Source organism: Pempheris klunzingeri, chromosome 22, assembly GCF_042242105.1.
Source record: "Pempheris klunzingeri isolate RE-2024b chromosome 22, fPemKlu1.hap1, whole genome shotgun sequence".
NCBI classification, from domain to species: domain Eukaryota; kingdom Metazoa; phylum Chordata; class Actinopteri; order Acropomatiformes; family Pempheridae; genus Pempheris; species Pempheris klunzingeri.
The window spans coordinates 9917063-9939985 of NC_092033.1; the positions used below are offsets into that span (position 1 = coordinate 9917063).

Consider the following 22923-nt stretch of genomic DNA (forward strand, 5'->3'; position numbering starts at 1 on the left):
CTGTTCATAGTTGTTGAGTTCATCATGTTGATTGTTTGTCATCACTTTTATTTCCACCTCAAGCAAAGCAGTGCTGGATACTTAAGTCCAATAATACCTGCAGCTCTTAGATTAAAGCCCCAGGCAGGGCCTTCAGACTAGATCTGTTCCTCTACAGCCCTGAGTTTAAGTGAGTAACTGAAAAAATGCAACAATAATAAAACAGCCATGACAGGACAGATTTAGCAGCACTCTTACATGATAGATTAGAACAGCAAAGCCACCAGTGTGTTTGTTTCGTGTTCTAAGCAGCGATGGTATTTAGATTTAGGTAAGGACGACATCCCAGGCGAATTAAAGCAGAAAATTAAGGTCAAATTATTGTACTTAAAGGGATACTTTGCTGATTTTTAACCAGCTTTATATTTTTGCAATGTGGGTAGTATATGCAAATTAATGTTTTACTTTCCTCCCTGTTGACTTCACCCAGAGCTCTGTAAGGCTGATGCTGTTGTTGGGGCGGTTCTTCGATTGAATAACTGACTTAACAGTCAAAAATAACAGTGATATTTTTTTCTGTTAAGTCAGTTATTCATTCAAATAACAGCTGCAAAACCAGCAAACGTCCAACTGATGATGCATTGGTGCAGGCAACTGAGAGCAATGTACAAGCCATGCACAAATTTTTGTCAGCCTCAAATGATTTTAAGTGGTTGAATTAAGAGGTTAGTGTTTAACAGAGTTTATTCAGTCACATTTAAAACAAGCATACATGCATGCACACCAAGTTATACAATCATGAAAACATACATTTAAACACATTCTCCCCGTTAAGTCTGCTTCATGAAATGTCTGCACAGGCCGACCAACCCTATGTGCCAAGCTTTGGTAAACTCCTGTCCCATTACTATGCATTATACATGGGCCTATCTCTTTAGTCCCATAGTCTCACAAATGTAAAAGCTTTCCTTGAAATAGAAGAAGTTACACTGGTGCCTCGTCACAGTGACGTTTTGACTCCGTAGAAACATTTTGTTTCACATATCTGAAATAGAATACAGAGAATACATTTTCATTTATTTATGGTCATTTTCCAGCAGTGTTGTCTGGTCATTTTGTTCCAAAAATCTGCTATATCCATTACTTATTTTCTAATTTAGTGTTAGAGATCATATTGCAGGAAACTGTTACAAAGAATTCATATGAATTACTAACAATTTGTTCTTATCTTTGTCTTACAGAAAGAATGGCTTTGCCTCAACTGTCAGACCCAAAGAGCCATGTCAGGCCAGCTGGGAGACACGCCACCTCCAGCCATGGCTTCCCCAAAGAGGCAACCATCTGCTCCCGCTCCCTCCTCCACCCCTGCCCCTGCTGCTGTAGATACCAAACCTGTAGTACAGGCAGCAGACCTAACCCCACCCGCTCCTGAGACCAAGGTAGTGCCCTCAACCATTCCCACACCCGATAGTGCATGCATTTCACCTGATCACGATGCCTCTCTCTCTGGTAGTGCCCCTCCTCCTGATTGCACCCCTCAAGAAACACCGCAATCAAAAGAGCAAAAACAAGCATTAGCAGCTGAACCTGTAATCCATCCTGAACAAGAAGCTCCAATTTCAGACAGTGTAGCTGAGAGTATTCCTAAAATCCCAGAAATTGAGCAGCAGCAGAACAGCTCTGAGAGAATAGCAGACGGCCATCCTCACTCTGAGATCGGGCCATCTGACGATGATCCACAAACACAAAGTGCAACTGTCAGTGAAATACCAGCAGCTGAGCAACAACAGAGCAGCTCTGAGAATGCGACAGAGGACCTCTCTCTCCCTGTGGAAAGTGAGCCACAAAATCTATTGACTAATACAGGTTTAGACAAGGCAGCAGTCCCCGCTGAGGTAGAAACAGAGCCAAATCCCAAGATTACTCATAATGAGGCTGCAGCTCCCCTGACAGATAATGAGAAAGTGGAACCTACGCCAGAAAAGTTTCCAGAAGTGACGGCAAATTCAGTTGAGCCAGAGCCTATCTTGATCCCAGAAGTCTCACAGGAAGTTTCTGTTCAGCTTGATCCAAATGCAGATTGTACAGCTACAAATGTGAAAGAGGAGAAAACAACGGAGGTAGACGTTGGGAAGCTAAGTGAGAAACCCCAAACAGATGAACTCCAAACTACTCCAGCAAGTCAAACCACATCAGATACAGCTGACACAGCTTTTAATGTGAAGCAAACAGACGCCACTTCAAAACTTGAGGTTGACAGTGGAGCACCTGATGTCAAGAATGAAGTTACTGCAGAAATGAGGGTAGAACCTGAACCTTTAATAGAGAAGCCAGTATGCGGAGAAGTTGCTCCTCCTCCAGTTGAGGCTGTAGACAAAGTAGCTCCTACAGCCCCTATTGAGAGCATTGATGTGCTTAAACCTGGCGAAACCAAGGAAGAATTAAAACCAGAACCAGCAAAATGTGTGGAATCTGTAAATTCTTCGGTTTTGCCAGAGGAGGAAACAGCTAAGCAGAAAATATCTGAGAAGGCTGATGAAAATGAGAATAAAACAATAAAGGACACTGCTGAAGAAAATAAAGCTGATGAGAAAGTTGTTGAAAAAGAAAGCATTGAAGGGAGGGCCATTGAGACGACAGGAATTGAGATTAAAACATCTAATAGCAAAGCCTTTGAAGAGGAGGAAGTAAAGAAGAATTCAGCTGTAGAGAGGGCTATTGAGGTAAAAGCTGACGAAGGGAAAGTTTTTGAAAAAGAGGCAGCTGAACAGAAAACAGTTGAGATGGCAAATGACCAGAAACCTGTGGAGGAGAATGTTAATGCAGAATTAAGTCCAGTGCCCTCCTCTCCTGAAACAAAGAATGTTTGTCCTGTAGTAGAAAAGAAAGAATCAGAAATGACAATAGAGTCAGCTGAGACTGTTGGTGAGAAAATCACAACAGAGGAGACACAGATGCACAAAGAGGAAGAACCAGGAACAAAGTATGAGCCATCACCGGCTGAGGAAAGCCGTGTTGAGACAGTATCATTGCCAGAGAAGCCAGAGGAGAAAGAAAAGCCTGTTGAAGCAGAGAGTGTAGCACAGAGTGAGGAAAAGCAAACACATATAGATACAGCTGTGAGAAAGACACAAGTCTGTCAGGAGAAACTCATTCAGGATGAAACAGAGGCTGGTTCACTAAAGACAAACAGTATTACTGAAAATCAATCAGAAGGAGACAGAGGATCGTTAGCTCTGACAGGCAGTGATGAGAAACTGCTCGAGAAAGTTGCAGAGGACAACGTGTCACTCAAGACACAAGAGAAGGAAGAAGAACTTGGCAAAAAAGAAGTAGAATCACAACCTGTTGTTAGCAACATCCCCAAACCTGTTTCAGTATCAGAGACGAGCGCTGCCTGTGATAAAGATGGCGGTGCACAGTTAGATGTAGGAAAGAATACAATATCACTTATGAAGGATGAAATTTCAGAGACAGCTTCTGAACATGGAGGTGTGTCTGTATCAGTGGCTTCAGTCCCAGTAGCAGAACCTGCCTCTGTAGTTAGTGAGCAGGACAAAGGCCTGAAGGAAGAGAGCACTAACATGGAGGAGAAAACTCAGCCTCCGGGAAAGCCCAGTGATGTGGATGCAGTCGCTGAGGTGACCATAGTATATAGCATGTAGTAGTAGTGATGGATTATGTGATTGTCTTTGGTCATTATTTGCTTTATTTCTGCTATATTTAAAAAAATATTTAGGTACATATAGAGGTTAGTTATGCAGAAATTAATACTGTACCATATTGGCAATATACAGAAGAATGTTTTGATTGCAGACAGAATGTATTGCATTCATGAAGACTGGAACTTGTACAGTAGCTGGCAAATAATATTAATTCTAATATTGTAAACAGTTACAGCTTTTTCGTGTGTCTGTAAACATTTGTGTTTTCATCTTCCATTCTGCTGTAAATGCTCAATACTTTTACAATACAATACAATACAATTAGAAAGAAAGATTAAACTAAACTGATGGGATTTGTTGTCACATGATCATTACTTTCTTATGTACTGGAAAACATATACTTTATAACTAATTGATGGAGCTCCAGAGAGCATATTTTCATCTCTATTTGTTTGTCCTCAAGAGTGTATATGCACCTACACACAGTGCACATGTATAAAGCTAACATAAAGCTTTTCATTTTTTACTGCAGTGCCTGAGGAAAAAACTTAATTGTGTCTTATTTCAATCCAACAGGTGAAAAAATTGGAGACCTTGAAAGAACCTGAAGAAAAAGAAATGGCTGCCAAGGAGGGCAGTCCCACCAGCCCATCAGACCTTGCAAAGTTGGAAAGCACGGTCCTTCCTATTCTTGAGGCCCAGGCAAGCACGCAACCAAAGGATGATGCTGAGAAACTAACAGACACTCTAAAAACCAGACGTAAATTAGAGGTGCTTCCTCTCTCACCTGACTCACCTAGCTCAGAAGATGACAGAGAACTTTCTGAGAAGAATACCAAAGGTACCACAAAGAAAAAGCTCCTTGTGCCCATGGATGTCAGGGCAGATTCCCTGGATGATAGCAGTGAAAGTTTTGGAAAAGAAAGCCCAATGTCAGGGGATGATGAGGAATTTATCCGAAAACAGATATTGGAGATGAGTGAGAATGAGGATGCTTCTCCATCTGATGAAGATAATGTAATCCGGCGAAAGATCAGAGAGGATGAAAAGAAACAAATGGAACAGAAGAAAGTGGAGGCTGTGGAGAGGAGCACATCAGGAAAAGCCAGGCGACTTACCAAGAAAAGCACCATAAGTCCTGATGAAGAAGATGATAAGCAACTCCGCGGTTCATTGGATAAACCTGATATAGACATAGAGGAGGAGCGTCAGACTGGTACTGCAGTTCGTAAATTCCAAACTATGGAGCTGATTACAACCAGCAGTCCTACTCGTTTACCTAATGATGACGGAGAGCCTGAAATGGAAAGCCTAACGGACTCACCAGATGATCGGTCTCGAGGTGAGGGGTCATCCAGTCTTCACGCATCGAGCTTCACTCCTGGGACATCTCCAACATCCCTCTCATCACTGGATGAAGACAGTGACAGTAGTAGCCCCAGCCATATCCGTTCTGGTGAGGGTAAACAACATAGGAAAGCCAAACACAGACAACCTGGTCAAATGCTGCCAACTATTGAAGACTCTTCTGAGGAAGAAGAGTTACGGGAAGAAGAGGAGCTGCTCAGGGAGCAAGAAAAACAGAAGGGCTCAGGGAAAAAATCCAAGAAAGACAAAGAAGAGATTCGAGCCCAGAGGAGGCGAGAGCGTCCTAAGACACCACCAAGCAACCTGTCTCCCATTGAAGATGCATCACCAACTGAGGAACTGAGGCAAGAAGCTGAAATGGAGGAGATCAGGCGATCATCCTGTTCTGATTTCTCCCCCAGTATTGAATCAGATCCTGAAGGGTTTGAAATTCATGCCGCGAAGATTGCAGCAGTTCAGAAAACATATCAGCTGCCTACATCAGTATCGCTTCACTCCCCAACAGATGATCAAAATACTGATAAAAAGCAGAAAAAATCTCTCAGATCTGCTGATGAGGCCTATGAGGAAATAATGCTGAGGGCTACATCTCCAACAGTTGACAAAGGTGAGACTCAACCAGGAAAGGAATCCCTTTACGGAGGCATGCTCATCGAAGACTATGCCTATGCATCTCTTATTGACAATTCAACAGCTGATCTGGGGGAGCCTGAAAAAATTGTTGTTCCTGCTCAGCCCAAAAAGCTGAGATCACCAGATGAAGTTTATGAAGACATGATAAAGAAGAGAAAAGAATTCATGCAGCTGGAGCAGGAATATCAAAATATGCAACCGAAAAAGGAACGTACTAACCCAGAAATTGTGTTGCAACCTGCTGAGAATATCTGTACCTCCAAAAGCAGTGCAGAAACATTGGGTAAAGATGGGAAGCCATTGTTAGATGCTGAAGCTGCCTATGAAGAGCTAATGAAAAGAGTACTGACTCCCGGAACAAGTCCAACTCAGGAGCCAGAAGTAGAAGCCACTGCATCTAGAAAGGCCCTTCATCCCATCCCAGACTTAAAGGTGACACAGTGCTCTTCAGGGGAGTTGTCTTCTGATGATGAGAGTACAATCAAAAAGGAAGTGGAGACAACTACAGCATCAGACTTGACGTCAAATACGGAAACTGAGCCTGTGACAGTGTCATCCACATCAGATCAGCAACCTCAGACCACAATAGCAGCATCCCAGGCTGATGTTGTGGACTTATCTAGTGCAATCCCAAGACCATCATCCCATGTGATTGCCAGTGTATCACCCTTGCCCACAGTCCCTCAGTACACACCCAGTATCCCAAGCGTAGTGTCAACTGCCCCACCTGTGCCCCCCAAGCCAAGTGTCCTGCGTAGGGCTAATTCTCAGGAAAAAGCAGAAATACCTGTTGCACCACCACTGCCTCCTCCCACCCCACCAAAACCTACTGTCTTTCCCAGGAAGCCTCCAGTTCCACTTCCACCTCAGGCCTCAGCAACTCCAATCAGGCCGGAGACAGTAGCTATGACTGCAGTCCAAGGGCCACCTATAAGGCAAGCAGTTACACCAATGTACAAACCTCATGTTCCCCCTCCTGTTCCCCCAAAGCCATCCATTCCTGCAGGGATTGGGGATAGCCACAGACCAGGACATGTTGTCAAACCACCAATTGCACCAAAACCTGCCTCACAGCCTACATCACCTGCCCATGCCCCACATTCACCAAGACCCACTGTACTTCCCACTAGTCCTACTGACATAGCCCTGAATCTCAGCCCTTCTTCGGAGAGCAAGTCATTTCAACCCTCACCAAAGTCTCCTTCTTCTCCAAGATATGCCAGCAATCTTCGTGACACATATGTAGTCATCACACTGCCATCTCAGCCCAGCTCTCCAGTAGACAGTGTCTCAAGTCAAGCTCCCTCCAGCCCTGGACCAGCATCTCCTTCACGCCAAGCTCAGCCCCAAAGTTATTACCAACCACAGCCTCAACCTCAGTCATATCCACAGCAGCATCCACCACCAACCCCTCCTCAAACAAACAGGGTGCCTCTGGCATTTACACGTGTCACAGAATCCATTGAAAATCAGGAGATTTGTGGCCCAGAAAAACATGTATCTAGTTCTTGTCACATAATTGAGGCTATATCTGCCTCAGCACAGCCACCTGTAGTCATGCCAAACCTCATTTCTCAAGTGGTCACCACAGAAGTCCAAAGGACCACTGTCTCCGTCGTTCATGAAAGGACGCCACCACCAGTGCCAGCTCCGAGGGCAAATGGTGTCCCAATCTCGATTGAGAAACCTAAGCCCCAATTGCCAGCACAGAATGGACAGACCTTCCAACCGTCTGAGGTGGTAGATCTTAGGACTGTGAAGGCAGACCCAGATTCAGACATGAATGGTGTGGATCTGTCTGCTGGCCCAGATTCACGACGTCAGTCCTTTGCAACTGATGTCAGTCGTCAGAACAGTGCAGTCCAGTCACCTGTAGTCAACCTCAGTGCTGAATCATCCACTGTTTCTATAGTGACTGATAGCATCACCATTGTGACCTGTGCTGCTACAATCCAGCAATCTGACAATGTAGACACCTCTCAAGCATCCTCAGTGCCCCTTCAGCTGACAAGAAACAAAGCATTTGAGCCAGTTTCCCAAATTATATATCGACCAATTGATTCCCAGCCCTGCATTCATTCTGGTACAGAAATCCCTATTAACCTCTCAGTTGGATCAAGCACAGGTGGAGGAATTTTCCAGACTCCTCCTGTCACTATTGCACCCACTTCTCTTGCAAGTTGTGTTGCCAATGGATTAACTACGGGTACAACCACAGTGGCAGGAGCTGTTGACCTTAGCACAACAAAACCATTTAACACCATGGTATCAGTGGATGCTGCTTCTGCAGAAGTGGCTACAGCTGTAATCACAGATGATGATGGCAAACCAGTGGATCTCACTGCAGGAAAGAGAGCTGTATGCTGTGATGTTGTGTACAAACTCCCATTTGCAGGAAGCTGCACTACTCAGCAACCTACCACACCCCTGCCTGAAGATCGTTTTGGATATCGTGATGACCATTACCAGTATGACCGAACACCTTACGGCATGAGAGGGTTTGGTGGAATTAAACCATCGATGTCAGACACTAACCTCGCCGAAGCTGGCCTGTTCTTTTACAAGAGTAAGAACAGCTATAATTTCAGTGGCACCACAGAGGGTGCAGTAGATCTTTCTTCTGCAAAGATTTCTGATGCAGGTCAGTGCAGTGACATTGCAGACCTGTCAATTAAATGTCACTTTGAACTGCCTCCACTCATTCATGGCTAATGTGGCATTTTTTTGGTTTGTTTTTACTTTTCTTTTTGTTTTGCATGGACAATTCATTTTTTTGTTCTTTCATCATACTATTTTTGCATGTGCCTGCATGCTGTTACTGTACATCTTGTTTATGCTTGTTGCACTTCTCAACATTGGAGGTTTTTTTCCTTTTTCCAACTTTTTTTTATAATTTGGATATGGCATGGCTTACTTCAACATTGAATATCATCTGCATTATTTGGACTCACCTGATATTTTTGACTTTTAACAGGTGAAGCCGTTGACTACTCCAAGAAAGGGACTTATGCAGGAATGACAATTCCACCCTATTCCCAAGCCAGAGTCACAAGTGCTGTTGGTACACTCTTTGGTACGAGCAGCGTCTTGAGGTCATCAAATGGGGTGGTCTATTCCTCTGTTGCAGCACCAATCCCATCTACTTATGCCATTACCACCCAACCTGGGTCCATCTTTAGTACAACATACAACACCCTTTCAGGTATGCATACCAGCGACACTATGCCCTCCCTGTCTAACCTCCAGAACTTGCCACTAACACGGTCCCACAGTTTTCTGTCTACCATCTCCACTACTGCAACAGAAGACCTAGGAGATGCCCCACTCAATCTGGAGCTCTCTAGAGCGGGTACTACTATAACAACCTCTTTGTCCCATGATACCTACACTGATGCATCCCTGGAGGCCATAGCTGCTTCACTGGAGGCTCTGTCTTCACCTATGGTTCCTGGGGATGGCCAGTATCAGGTAGAGCGTGAGAGGCTAGAGATGGAGAAACTCAAGCAACAGCGTCTGGCTGAGGAGTTAGAGTGGGAGCGCCAGGAGATTCAGCGGTTCCGTGAGCAAGAACAGCTTCTGGTACAGAAGGAACTGGAGGAGCTGCAGGCCATGAAGCAGCATATCCTAACCCAACAAGAAGAGGAAAGACAGGCTCACCTTATGATGCAAAAAGAAACCTATGCCCAGCAACAGCAGCAGCTTGAGCAGATTCAGAGACTCCAAGAGCAACTGCGCCTGCAACTGGAAGAGCAAAAGCTTCGCCAGATGTACCCAGGTGGGGATTTACCAGGGCATGGCTTGCAAGAGGCAATTGTCTTAGGACCTGATGGCACAGTGCTGTCCCGAAAGATTACGGATAGTGGGTGCCAGACAGATGAAGAGGATGAGACAGTCAGCAAAGCTTACACAGCAGGAAGAAAAAAGAGAAGTGCTAAAAAGAGTGTTGACAGTTGTGTGCAGACTGATGATGAGGATCAAGAGGAGTGGGAGGCTCAGGCCAGAAGCCGACAAAGCCGACCACGCACTGCCAGGGGTGATAGGGGTGGGCAGTCAGAGATGTCTCTTCAAGCCCACACTGAGATTTCCATACAAACAGATTCTGACGGGAACATTAAAATGGACACCAGGATGGAGCTGTCTGACTCTGAAAGGACCTCACCAAAGAAACGACCTACTCCCTTAGAAATAGGCCAGTCTCCTAACCTCAAAGTTGATTCATCTACGCTTCAAGCCCCTCTTAAATCTCCCAAAGTGCTCTATTCCCCCATATCCCCCTGTATATCCCCTAGCAAATCCCTTGAGTTCGTGTCCTATGACAAATCACTGGGTGATACAAGTCCACAAAAGCTAAGAGGAAGTACGGATCCATCAAAAGCCTCTCCAGGAAGTCCCAGGGGACCAAAAGCCATGCAGAGATCCATGTCTGACCCGAAGCCCATGAGTCCAACGGGAGATGAAAGGGCAACATCTGGCACCCAGTATGGTGATAGCTTTAGTGTGAGTATTATAAATATCCCTTTAATTAGCATAACTACATGCACAGATGATAATACATAAGAAAGAACATAGATGCTGGCTAACAGAAACACAAAAGTGGATGTTTTAACTGTAAGAAGATGGGGATGTTTTTTGAGTTTAACCCGTTGTTATAGTCAATTATGTTCAAACTATTAACAGCGTGAGTTCACTTCTTGATACTGTATAGAATACCATGCTAATAGCACCAATGATGGCTGTTTTTCTCAGCTTTGGCTTATTATAGCATTAGGTTTTACATAATTATTCAGCTTGTGATTTAAATTAATGCAATCCACTTATGGTTACACAATTGGATGGTTTTACTCACACATAAGTAAATATTTGTCCAATGCAAATAAGAGAAAGACACTTATACCATGCAGCCCAGGAATTACTTCTCCCTGTGAAACTAACCACAGCTCAACGGTCACCATCACTAGCTAATCATTCTGTCCTGTCATGTACAAGTGACATAGTGGCTCAGATGTTAGCACTCCTGCCCCACAGCCAGAATTTGAATGTTTGCATGAGGAAGCTTACACACCATACTGTATGGCATGCATGTTAGGCAATAGGAATACTGAGATTCAATAGAAGACCTACTTTGTGTATTCATAGAGTTTATTTTTCAGCCTGGCACACAAGCAAATGTAGTTATACTCAAGTCAGTGTAATGCTTAGGATTGCGGATATATACTATTTATTGAACTTATTGAACTGATTTTCTGGTCACGTAAACTGATGTCACTCTAGCCCGAGGGTTGTACAAAACCTCACATTCTGACTATAAAGACATTTGCAAATTTACTAAATGCAGACTTGGATGTATGCATTTCTAAATGCACCATGTTCATTTCCTTATTTACAGTAATGACTTTATATTAACTCTTTAGAGAGATTATAATTGAAGTCCTTTCCCCTTTTTTAAATTTGACAATATAATTGAAATCATGCTTATATCATTTTTCAAATGAAAGATTCTTTTAGGCCCCTCTCCATAAAAGCCCAGTCTGCTAACCTGCCAAATAAACGGCAAAACTTACAGCTTTCAAGTCTGAAGTCACACCACAGACAGCTCGTATCTACCCATCTTTAAGCTTGTGCTGTTACTGGCCCTCGTTAAGAAAGTAATACTGAGTTAAATAACGTTATACACACACAGTTATGTTTTGCAGATTATTTATTTATAGTAAATCAGCATGGTCTGAATACTGTTTTGTGGGTTTCTGCAGCCAGCTGCAGAACAATTTGGTGCTACAACCTTTAGCATCTTATTACCAGAGCTACAAAGAGTTAGAAAGCTAGAGAGTTAGATTCAGGCTTTCAGTGGGCAGGACCGTCAGCCTGCTGAAGTGCTGAAGGAGGTCACATGTTCAACAGGCCAAGGGGCCAAATCTGAATAGCATGTTTTCGCACACATTAACTGGAAGATGGAGCATGACAGTAAGAGAGAGGATAGATTTTCTTTAGACATATATTTACGTTGAAAAGACCTTAAAAAGTGTATTTTGAAGTCCAACAATCCTAATTGGTTCTTATTTTTTATGCAGGGAAAAGGCTCAGGTGGCACACCAACAGGCACTCAAAAGAAGGTGAAGAGGACTTTACCCAATCCACCATCAGAGGATGAATCAACAACCAGTGGCCAAACAGCATACAGCACTGGTTCTGCCCGTCGGAGAATGTGCCGTAATTCCAACATGGCACGTGCCAAGATCTTACAAGATATTGATCGTGAGCTAGATCTGGTAGAGCGTGAGTCTTCTAAGCTCCGCAAAAGACAAGCAGAACTAGATGAGGAAGAGAAAGAGATTGATGCCAAGCTTAGGTACTTGGAAATGGGGATTAATCGTAGAAAAGATGCACTACTGAAGGAGAGAGAGAAGAGAGAAAGGGCCTACTTACAGAGTGTTGCAGAGGACAGAGACTACATGTCAGACAGTGAAGTTAGTAACATCCGAGAGACTAGAGGTGGGCGTGGAGGTGATGAAGATGAGGAGATTGAAAGTCATGGTCTTGAACGTCCCAGGACAGCTCCCCAGTCAGAACTGGATGACTTTGTCCCACCTCAAACTAAGCATGAGTATGGAAAATACTCTCAATACCAATACCCTCAAAGCCAATACCCACAAACTCTCTACCAGACTCCCCAGTCCTACCAATCTCATTCTATCTACTCCTCTGTCCCCTCGCTCACTAGCTCACAGCAGCAGAGTTACCACCAGATGCTCCTGTTGCAGCAGAAAGCTGCCAGACAAGCAGCCCTTCTCTCAGAGTTGGATGCAACTAAATATGATGTAATTAGCCGGCAGCCTGATCCCACATCATCAGCTTACCTGGGAGTCAAGTATGACAAATATGGCAACCACCTTGATCTCAGAGCCTTGGAGGTGGGAAGTATAGCTCGTAGTCCCATGTCAGCTGTTTCTGACTCCTATTACACAGATGTAGATCACCATACACCTCGGAGTTACATGTTGCTGGAAGATGCTGCAGAACTGGCTAAGGGCTCTACAGGTCTGTCTTCATCTTATAGTCTGGCTGAGAGGGAGCTGGCTAAGGCAGAGAAGCTGTTGCGCAGGAGTGCTGCAGATCTGGGGTCCACTGACTATCTGGGATCCACCTCTAGACTCCATACTTTTGGAAAGACCCCTGATGAAGAGGATACGATGGAGGAACCCTATGAGCTGAAACTCCTGAAGCAGCAGCTCAAGCAAGAGTTTAGGAGAAGTACAGGTGGAACAGAAAACTTAGAACAACTGACAGGTATCTCGCAGCACTACTATACTCCAAGCTCTAGCATCTCTAGTTACTCCCAAAGACACTATCCAAAGTCAGACAAGTACAGTATCAGTCGACTTACTCTAGAGAAGCAGGCAGCTAAACAACTCCCAGCTTCCATGTTGTACCAAAAACATAAGACTCCATTGTTAGAGCCTAAGATTTCCTCCAAGTATTCCTCTATTACAGACAACAGAGGTTTAGAGACAGATTATACCAGCTATCTTGGGTCTACAAGTGCATCCCCAAGATCCAGTCGGCTCTCGCAGGATGAGATTACCTTTGGCCTTCGTAAGAATATTGCAGAGCAGCAAAAGTACCTGGGGTCTACCTTGGGTGCCAACTTGGCTGGGTCACTAAACCTGGGCCAGAGCTTAGGTTTGGACTCTGCCTATCCTAGTGGTAGTCGCTCAAGACCTTCATCCAGGCCCACATCTTGCTATGGCCTGGACCTGTCTATCAAAAGAGATCCTTCCAGCTCTTCACTGAGGCTTAAAGGGGACGGTGAAGCATCTGGAGATGTACCAAGCTATCAAACCCCCTCTGGTCGCACCAAACCCACCAGCCTTCCCATTGTGCAAAGTGGGCGTGGACGAATACCCATAGTGGCCCAGAATTCAGAGGAAGAAAGTCCATTGAGCCCTGTTGGGCAACCTATGGGCATGGCCCGTGCATCAGCGGGACCTCTGCCACCCATCTCAGCCGATTCAAGGGACCAGTTTGGTTCCTGCCTGTCCTTGCAGGACTCTCAGCAGCAGCAACATATCAGGGAGGAGCCAACCAGGGGTAGGGGTTATGCGCTGCTGGATGACCTACAGGGCACCATGTCAGATAGTGAAGGTAAAAAACAGACTTGTCACACTGTCACTCTTTTCCTACTTAATGTTCCATCCTTGAGAATGTCTGGGTATGGTTTGTCTCGCTTGCATTTATTACTATTCTGTATAATGTTTAGCTGTGCTGTATTTATTCAAAGTCTGCATGTGTATGTTGGCATTTTTCATGTTTTCCTGTTCAACCTTAACTTTGGTGAATGTATCTTTTTATTTCCTGGAGTCAGTGCTTTCGGTTGATCAGTTGTGCTCTGGTGTACTTGCATGCCTTTGTTGCTCTATGTCTCATAGGGTGTGCTTGAATGTATCTTTATGCATGCACTGTATTTCTGTCTGCATTCCAGATGTTGTGTAACATTGTTCCATATTAGTTGCATGAACGTGTATTGTGTGGGAGGTTTCCCTCCTCAAATAGCAACTGCTCACTGGTGGCAGTCCGCATTTCATTTAGAGCATGCTGTCATTTGTAGCTGTTTCAGCTCTTAAAGATTTTCATTGTCTTTCAAATCCTGCTTGTTAAGCATACAAGGCATGAGCCACAATAGCAGAATGATCCTTCAACATTCAGATTTAGGAAATTTATTTTCTCCACAAATGATACATTGAAAAAGTGCCTCTCCCACCTGCAAAATTCACATAATTGGTAAAGAATTCAGTCAGTTGAATCCATTCTTTTACAATTACTCTCCAAAATGACAGCATATTATAATCACATTAATGCAGAATTATGATTTTGGATTCTACAACCATTTATCTGGATAGTAGATAATGTTGATGTATTTCATTATCATATTTAAGTGTATAAATATACTTATGGGTTCAATTAATATTGTACCAAAATATAGGCAAGATCAAAACATGAATTATAGTGACATTCTTAAAAAAGCAGTTTAAAGATTAGGATACCACTGTCACAGTGGGGGGACATTGATTGTACTTGTTGAAATGCATGATATTTGGTTGCAACACAGTTTGTGTCTAATAAATCTAAACTTTAACTTGCATGTCTTGTCATGAATACTTATGTACTGTGCTACATCAGTGACATTGTGTTGCATGGAATACATTTATGGCTGTTAACGTTTCCATACAGTTTATTCTATACTGAAGGTATTACTACCATGCTTTATAAGTATGGCCCTTTGATTTCTGTAGTTCTGTTTATAAAACAGGAAAAAACTGATCAAAGCAATAATGCAGGAAATACCACTGAAAATCTGATCATTTGAATTAATATTTGTCGAGCAAACATTCTAGTTCATTATTAGTTTTATCTTCACTCTCTATTACTGAAACAGTTCTGTATTCTTCAGTGTCATCACTAAGAGGACCCAGCAAAATGTGCTGAGCATTATCTTGCTCTAACAAGAAAAGTAATTTTTAACCAAGAAGATTTTAATAATTTTAATAAATCTCAGTTCGCTTCTTATAGGTTCATCTTCTCATAGGTTTTAGACATGTTTTGCGTGGTAAAAGCAATAAACAATCAATTAATAAGCAGTATATTGTCAATTTTTTTCAATCAATATACTTTTCCAGTCATGACTAAAACATTTTATCACAATAATTCATTTGTTTAATTAAAGGAGCGACAACCTCTTCAGGTTTCAATCTGAGGACACATAGGTCATGAAAAGTTGCAAAATGTGACAGTTAGGATGATCGTTAATCTTTCTAGTTTATACATTTAAAGATCCTGGTTTTGTCATGAATGGAACATTACTTGTTAAAAAAATTCTTATGGATCCCATAATTTTGCATGTAAACCAATTTGCCTTGATTCCAGCCCTAAGTGATTCCCTGATGGCTTTGAACAGAGACGATGCAACCAATGGTAGAGTATTAGTTCAGTTCTCTAGTCATCCTTCAGCTAACTTATTAACCTGCACCACAAGTCAAATGCACATCACCATAAAATTATGATAAAATGTTGGGGAGGCTTAAGACATAAATTGGCAAATAAATAACACTTTAATTTGCAATACTTCAAACAGATTTCAATGCTTTTACATTGCAAAAGTGAAAAAAAGACAAAATTCAGAAGAAACAAATTCACTTTCCAAACAAAGAATAATGGGAAACATGTACATACCCAACATTTATATTCATAGAAAACTATCACACTATAGACACAGATTATGCCACTATACATACTGTACTAATAATATTTCTATTCACTCTTATACTGCATTTTTCTCTGCTTATTTTACGATTGTTGTGAACAATGTTGTGTTGCTTGGCTTCCCCTTTTCACAAGAAGACACTTTTGCTGGCCCTTGTTTTTATCCCTATCACTAATTGATGTAGATTTTTCATGAAAAGAAGTTAAATGATAATGGCATGTAATCACTTTTATATGAACTGAAGAAACCTATCCTATATAAGTAGGATGAGAAAGTCCAGGTTCTCTGATTGGTTCTGAAGCACTGCTTGTTTTTATCCCTGAAGCGTACCACCTTAGACGAGAAGAGACAGATTGGTTTGACAAACCTAGAGACGGACGGTCAGAGAACGGACAAGAGAAGAGACAGGTGAAACTGAAAAAAACACACACACATGCTATACACACTGCATTAAAGTTCTCACATGCACTGTATACTAAGTCCAAGTAGTGATGAAATGCATGCGCTCACACTCAGTCACCTGGATATCCGAATGTGGTATGTACACTCACATGTTAATGCAAAGCACTGAAATGCTGCATTTGTACATGTTGCGAAGAATCCATACTTAACTGTTTCCCATCTTCCTCGCACATACATGACATCTCACCATTGTGTATGGGCCACAGGGAAAAGGCCCGTACTACCCCTTCCCCCACCTCAGAGTCAAACTGCAGAGGGACCCCAAAGACCGCAGTGTCTCAGGTAAAGTACCACAGTTTACTAACTTCCATTCAATAACAACAGCGGCACACTAAGAGTAGGAATAATATGCATTCAAAGAGGCACGCTTTACAAGCTAATGCGTTATTGACTGAATACATTAGATTTTTATTGACCTCATTGTTTAGTGGCTGCATCAAATATGCACTGCTTACAGTATAGACATTTCTTTTATTGAATTTGAATGATCATAAAATTGATTCAAAATTATTGAAGAAGGATAAAGACAATAAAGTGTACACATTAAGAGTGTCTCATTAGGTTTACAGAGCCTGACTAGTAAGCGTCATGTATTTTATTTACATGACATTCATGCCAGATCTCAAGAAACTGGCAAGTCACTTCGCCTGCCATTGCGTTTCATCACACCATTCCTCCAGGCTGGATGCGGGCAGACATTTCATTTCCTGGCTTCCCTTTTGATTTGGCTCTTCTCCACGCTCATCAGTCATTGCCATGCTCAAAATGGCGTATCCCTCAGACTCAGGATTATCTTGTGCAATTAACAAACAGCCCATAAAGGAAGCATTTTGTTTACCAGAACCTGGTGCTGAACTGAGTCATTTTGCCTCTATCATTTTGTTTTCTCTTCCATATCCGTGCAAAATGTTTCATTACTGTAAAATGAGGGAAGTTCTGGTTCTGTGTACATGAAAGCCTTTGTAAAGGGGCAGATAATAGATTCCTTTAATAATCAGTAGAGGGGCTTTTCCTGAATGCTATTGTCTACACTGCTCTACAAAGTCAGAATGCAGTAACTACAGAATCAGTGAAACTGAGGAAAATGGTTTTTAAACTGGTCAAAAAAAAAAGAGACAGAAAGATTACAATGCCTTAATTTTTCTGTCTGACTGACTAAGTACTTAAGTACCTAACTGCCATGTACTCAACATGATACCTAAAAAAACACAGCACCTATAGTAGTAAAAGCAGCTCTCTGGCTCGTAATCACAGGAAAACCACCTGTGTTTCTATGTAGAACTACTTTAAAGGTGATACATTAGATTAAGGGTGCTTTTGTCTGTATTTGTAAGTCTGCATGTGTGTGGACATTACAAAAAAAAGTAAAATGCCAGTGAGCCTACCAATCAGTCTTTGTTTGTGGGCCCGTACAGGAAATGGTCTGGGTATCCGTGTGGTTGGAGGGAAAGAGGTCCCTGGCTGTAATGGAGACATTGGAGCCTACGTTGCCAAAGTCCTACCTGGTGGAGCTGCAGAACAAACAGGAAAGATTCTCGAAGGTGAGTTCTTTTAACAAATCACCTTTGTGCAAAGCAAAATGTTGCAATCAGCTATTTCAACAATCAACAATTTGGAGGCATAAAGAAAATAAATGAGGCTATTCTCAAGATGATGCAATGTTAATGTTTCATATATTTTTATGGGGAATAGACTTATTCACTTAGAGTGACATGAGAAGATTGATACCACTGGTAATATTGAGTATATTCATAAATAACATTAGATGAATTATAATGGAGATTTGCAGGCAGTGGCTCTACTTCTGTGTCATATACGGTGGGTTGAAACCGCAACAGCTACAGTTAGCCATTTCACAGAGTCACCATTGTGCTCTACCCACAGATATATGACCTGTGATTTCACCCTTACACACCTCTCACTGACACCACCTGAGGATAAATTGCTGTGTGGTATATTAACAGGAACACATTTCATGAAGTGTTATTGATTTTACATGGGGGAGTCTGGGATCAGTTAACCCTCTCACCCTCCCAGTCCATCTGTCCGCTCATAGCCCCCTTTAATCTCTGCGTCGAGCCACACTGAAGGTGTCGGACAACTGGTAGAGCTGTGGCCCGAGCCTTTTTGAAGCTGCCACGCTGTTGATCTATGGATGGTGAGATAGGGAGAGAAAATTACTGCCCAGTTTGGACCTGCGTAGTGTGCTATCCATCTGTCTGTGCTTTGTGAACATGTGTGTGTGTCTGTGTGTGTGTGTGTGTGAGTGTGAGTGGGCAATTCTTCTCGTACTTTCTGTTCTTGTTTTTGTCTTCTCCATTTCCTTTCTTTTATTTTGTTACATTGCAGGGTTATTCTGTGTTTTTCTGTCTCCCATTGCTTCGTGAGGACTTTCTAAAACGGTTCCAGTGAAAACTGCTTAGTGGTAAAATACAAACAGAACAAACACAATAGGGAAATGCTCGTGGCAAAATTGCAGCATGTTGTGGCTTACAGATCTTTTCTTGAATTGAGTCACTAGATCCCCATGTAACTTGATAACAAAATAAGTAGATATTTTATTGCAAAGCGATAGCACAGTGGTGCTTTGTGCTAAATGCAAACATCAGCATGCTAAAATGCTCACAATGCTGATGCTTACATGCAGATATTTAACAGATATAATGTTCACCATCTCAAATTTGAAATAAAGTCGATACTAAGGATATTTTATCTTCTGTATTACAATTATCTACTTGCATTATTACTCTATGTACAGAAAGAAGTACATTGAGTATACAGAATAGACTTAAGAGTCGAGATGCATCTGCGGAGTTGTTAGCCTCAAAGACAGCTCCAGCAGGATAACACCCATAACCTTGTCATCAACACTGAGCAGAATGGCTGAAAAGTACGTTGGCTCTGCCAGTGGGAACATGGCGTCTCACCCTCTGTGGTGTGAATATGGAGAAACGTTGTCAGATTCAACAGGCGTAGAGGCTTAGTGTCACAGAGGGACAGAAACACAGCGCGTGTACGAATATATGCTTGTTTATCTGATCGCTAAACTTCAAGTTCCTTTGACTGTCTGCAAACTGCGACACGCAAGGAAGTCATAGAGTGCGAACGATTTGATGTGTTTAAACGAATGTTATTTGGATGAGGCCTCAGTAGCTTCCCTGTCACTCACACATGCAGCTCGAGAGTATCGTCGTAAACAGAGGACCCTCCTGATGAGCTGTTTTAAACGCTGTAAGTCCTGCCAGTGCGCAGGGTGTGTTCTGGAGCTTGCAGTGGGTTTGCTGTGCTGTGTGGATTCATATGAGCTTTCACCTCTGCAGTAGATATGAATAAATGGTTAGTTCCTTCTATGACACGTTTGCCATTGCTGGACTAGACTGGAGAAAATAGCATCTGATTGGATTTTGCATTCTTTCCGGGCGACAATGCATACATGCATAATACAATGTGTTCTGCAAATTATAGTTTTGTAAGAAATAACATGAGGCCATTTTCAAATTCTTTTCAACCACGTTCTTTGCTCTATAAGCAGCTTTGCCACACAGCTGCTGTTTGGGCTGTCACCAGTATCTGCCTCTCTCTTTTGGCTTGCAGTCCTATACATATGTCCTTTGAGTACAACAATCAAAGCTTGTTTTCTCTCAAAAGATTACTCACTGTGAGTTCAGTGAAAGAATGGATGTTAGACCCAGAGCTGGTCCCTCATTCAGGTCAACATGAATTTATTTTTGGAATGAATGAATCCCTTAAATTATTTAAAGAGTGACTCACGTCAAGACTTTGACTTTGTTGTGGTTTGAAACGTTTGTCCTGTTTACTGGAATATATGGAATCAAGAGACATTTTTTTCAAGCACACTGTCTTTGTGGTTGTCGTTTTGTGTGTGCAAATTTGTAATTGTGTGTAGGAATGCAAGTCCTGGAGTGGAATGGTGTTCTTCTGACGGGGAAAACCTATGAAGAGGTACAAGGGCTCGTTGGACAGCCATGTAATGAGGCAGAAGTGTGTGTCAGACTGTGAGTATAACCTTTATCTTTCTGTCATGCATTCTGTTGTTAGCATCCCATACTCATCCTTCTGTTGTTCTTTAATTTCCTTATTCAATCCAGTCCTGCCCCTTCATCTCCCAAATGCCCTCTACTCTTCTTTCTTTTTCTCCTTTTATTGTCACGACTTCAAAAAGCTCATTATCCTGCTCAATTGCATATTAAACTCTATCAAACATCCACCTGTAAAACAGAACCAGATTTTCCATTTCAAGTATTTAAAAGCAATTATTGGTATGATGTTCTTAACTGTTCCTTTAGTTATGTTCTCTGATTTTCTCTCCCTTCTTCTTGAGGTTTAATTTTCAGATACGTGACTTATTATTTTCTTGTCTTTCAGTGATCTTAACATGCTGGCTGAGTCTGAAGGCTCTGAGCACCTGGATTTCCAGGAGCACAGCAAAGGTGCAGTATTTCTATAAACATGCAGTTGCTGCTCCCCTCTGCTGTCCCTGCCTTCTCAGTGTTTCAGACTCTCTTCTCTTAACGCTTTCATCTACAATTCTCTCTTTTCTCATGTTCAGCCATGCATTGCTTGTGACCTATTTCTTTTCTCTGTCTGCATTACACTGGGAACATTAAATTGTCAAAAGAGCCGCCACACTGTAAAGCCTTGACAACTTGAAGTTGTCTGTTACGATTTATCTTGCTTTTCAATGGAATGTAGCCGAGAGTTAAAGGTGACCAGAGGGCTGTTGGTCTGTATCCTTGGTCCAGTCCCGGCTTCACATACTGTCCTTATGTGCAATCAATTCTGGCATATTATGGTATGTGTGTGGGTTCCTTTGTATAATGTTGCTCTTTTGTGCCTGATGTCTAGGTGACAGACCCCCCAGGTCTCCAGGTGTTGACCCCAAGCAGTTGGCAGCTGAGCTGCAAAAGGTGTCCCAGCAGCAGGCTCCCACCTCCACCTCTTCCTCCGGCCTGCCCGCCACCACCTCAGCGACCTCCAGCCCCGGTCAGCCAGGATCACCCTCCGTCAGCAAGAAACGCCACAGCAGCAAGGTGAGTTTTTTTTAACTAACAACATTGTTACCAACTTCCTAGGAATTATTGGAATAAAAAATATTTCTACTATTTAATATAATAACAATAATAATATTCTAGCATATTTCAAGCACTATTTATAGTTTGTATCTCAAATTCCCAGTTTGAACATCAAATTTGCAGAACATGTTTTGGTTATACCAAGTTTATTAAAACCTACAACATTTTTCTTTCATAATTAATATAATGTAACAATACCAAGAAGGAAAAAAAAAGAATCCACCACTTGTAACTTTTCGTGCATAAATCACAGCACATTACAGTCCACAGTGTACAGTATGAACACCCACCAGTAAACACAAAGGATCCACCTACAAATTTGTGTTGGCAGTATCTAAGCATGTTGCTTTTATCCTTTACAGACTGCAGAGGGATCGAAGACCCAGACCCATCCCATCTCTGGTGAAATACAGGTCTGTGACACAAAACATGAGCTCTGTAATGTTTAAGTTTAATGTCTTTTTTTAAGTTTAAGTTTAAATGTTGATATTTTTGATGTAATAGTACAGAATATGATTGTTGTGAATCCTGTATTTTATGTTCTTAAAACTTTAAATTCTTACACTGTTTCCTTTTATTGTTTCTCTCCCCAAATGGATCTGAATCCATTGTAATTCAATGTCCTTCTTTTTGTAGCTTCAAATCCACTACGACAAGCAGCTTGGCAACTTGATCGTTCATGTTCTGCAGGCCAGAAACCTTGCCCCGCGGGACAACAATGGCTACTCCGACCCTTTTGTTAAAGTGTATCTCCTACCAGGGAGAGGGTGAGTCAGGGGCGTGGAAAATAAAAGCACATCTTAAGTTGTTCAGACAAGGAGCAACATCAGTTTAGGATAAATTATAGATAAGATAAAGAAAAGTGTTCTATCTGTACCACTTTTGTTGATTTAAGATAGATGCGTGTAATGTGTAAAGTGATATACCTGCTAATATATTCCAATTTACATCCAGTCTAGTAGAAATAGCTACTTGTTAAAGTCAGACCTAATTTCCATTTATTTCAAAATCGATTTACAACTGATTTTGGCTTACCATGACATCTTTCAATACGCAGTGCATATCAGTTTTAAGGCATATATACACTTCACCTTGGCTCCATCAAATTTTATGTTTTATAACATGGCTTCATGTGATATGAATCCCTTTTTATGGGACTCATCAGCTGGTGAATAGCATAAACATTATGTAAATGATATGAAGCTGCTGGTGCACTTCTGTTGCTGTTGCCCCTGTTGATGGGTGTCCTACTGTAGGTGTGAGTGCAGTCACAATCAATAGCTCTCATATTTACTTGCAACATGATCCACACTCCCTCTTAAGTCCAGGGATTCCTTCTCACTGTGATTGTGCTGTAATGTAATTGACTCTCCCACCTTCTCCGCTGTATGAGGTCCCTCGAGAGAGTGTTTATTCCTCGGATTGTTCCAGATAAAAGCACTACTATATGTGTGGCCACTCTCGCAGA

General features: G+C 42.2%; 1 protein-coding gene across 1 annotated transcript in view; it reads left to right on the top strand.

Moving 5' to 3' along the window:
* The window catches only part of pcloa (piccolo presynaptic cytomatrix protein a), a 50092-nt gene that overhangs the window by 17254 nt on the left and 9915 nt on the right, over nt 1-22923 (top strand). Inside the window, exons 4-16 of the mRNA XM_070853815.1 lie at nt 1221-1418; nt 4221-8286; nt 8620-10142; nt 11714-13784; nt 15564-15611; nt 16226-16308; nt 16569-16644; nt 17778-17903; nt 20270-20378; nt 20749-20813; nt 21229-21413; nt 21818-21868; nt 22092-22222. Coding sequence (XP_070709916.1) covers nt 1221-1418; nt 4221-8286; nt 8620-10142; nt 11714-13784; nt 15564-15611; nt 16226-16308; nt 16569-16644; nt 17778-17903; nt 20270-20378; nt 20749-20813; nt 21229-21413; nt 21818-21868; nt 22092-22222 — 8732 coding nt within the window. The remainder of the gene's footprint in view (nt 1-1220; nt 1419-4220; nt 8287-8619; nt 10143-11713; nt 13785-15563; nt 15612-16225; nt 16309-16568; nt 16645-17777; nt 17904-20269; nt 20379-20748; nt 20814-21228; nt 21414-21817; nt 21869-22091; nt 22223-22923) is intronic.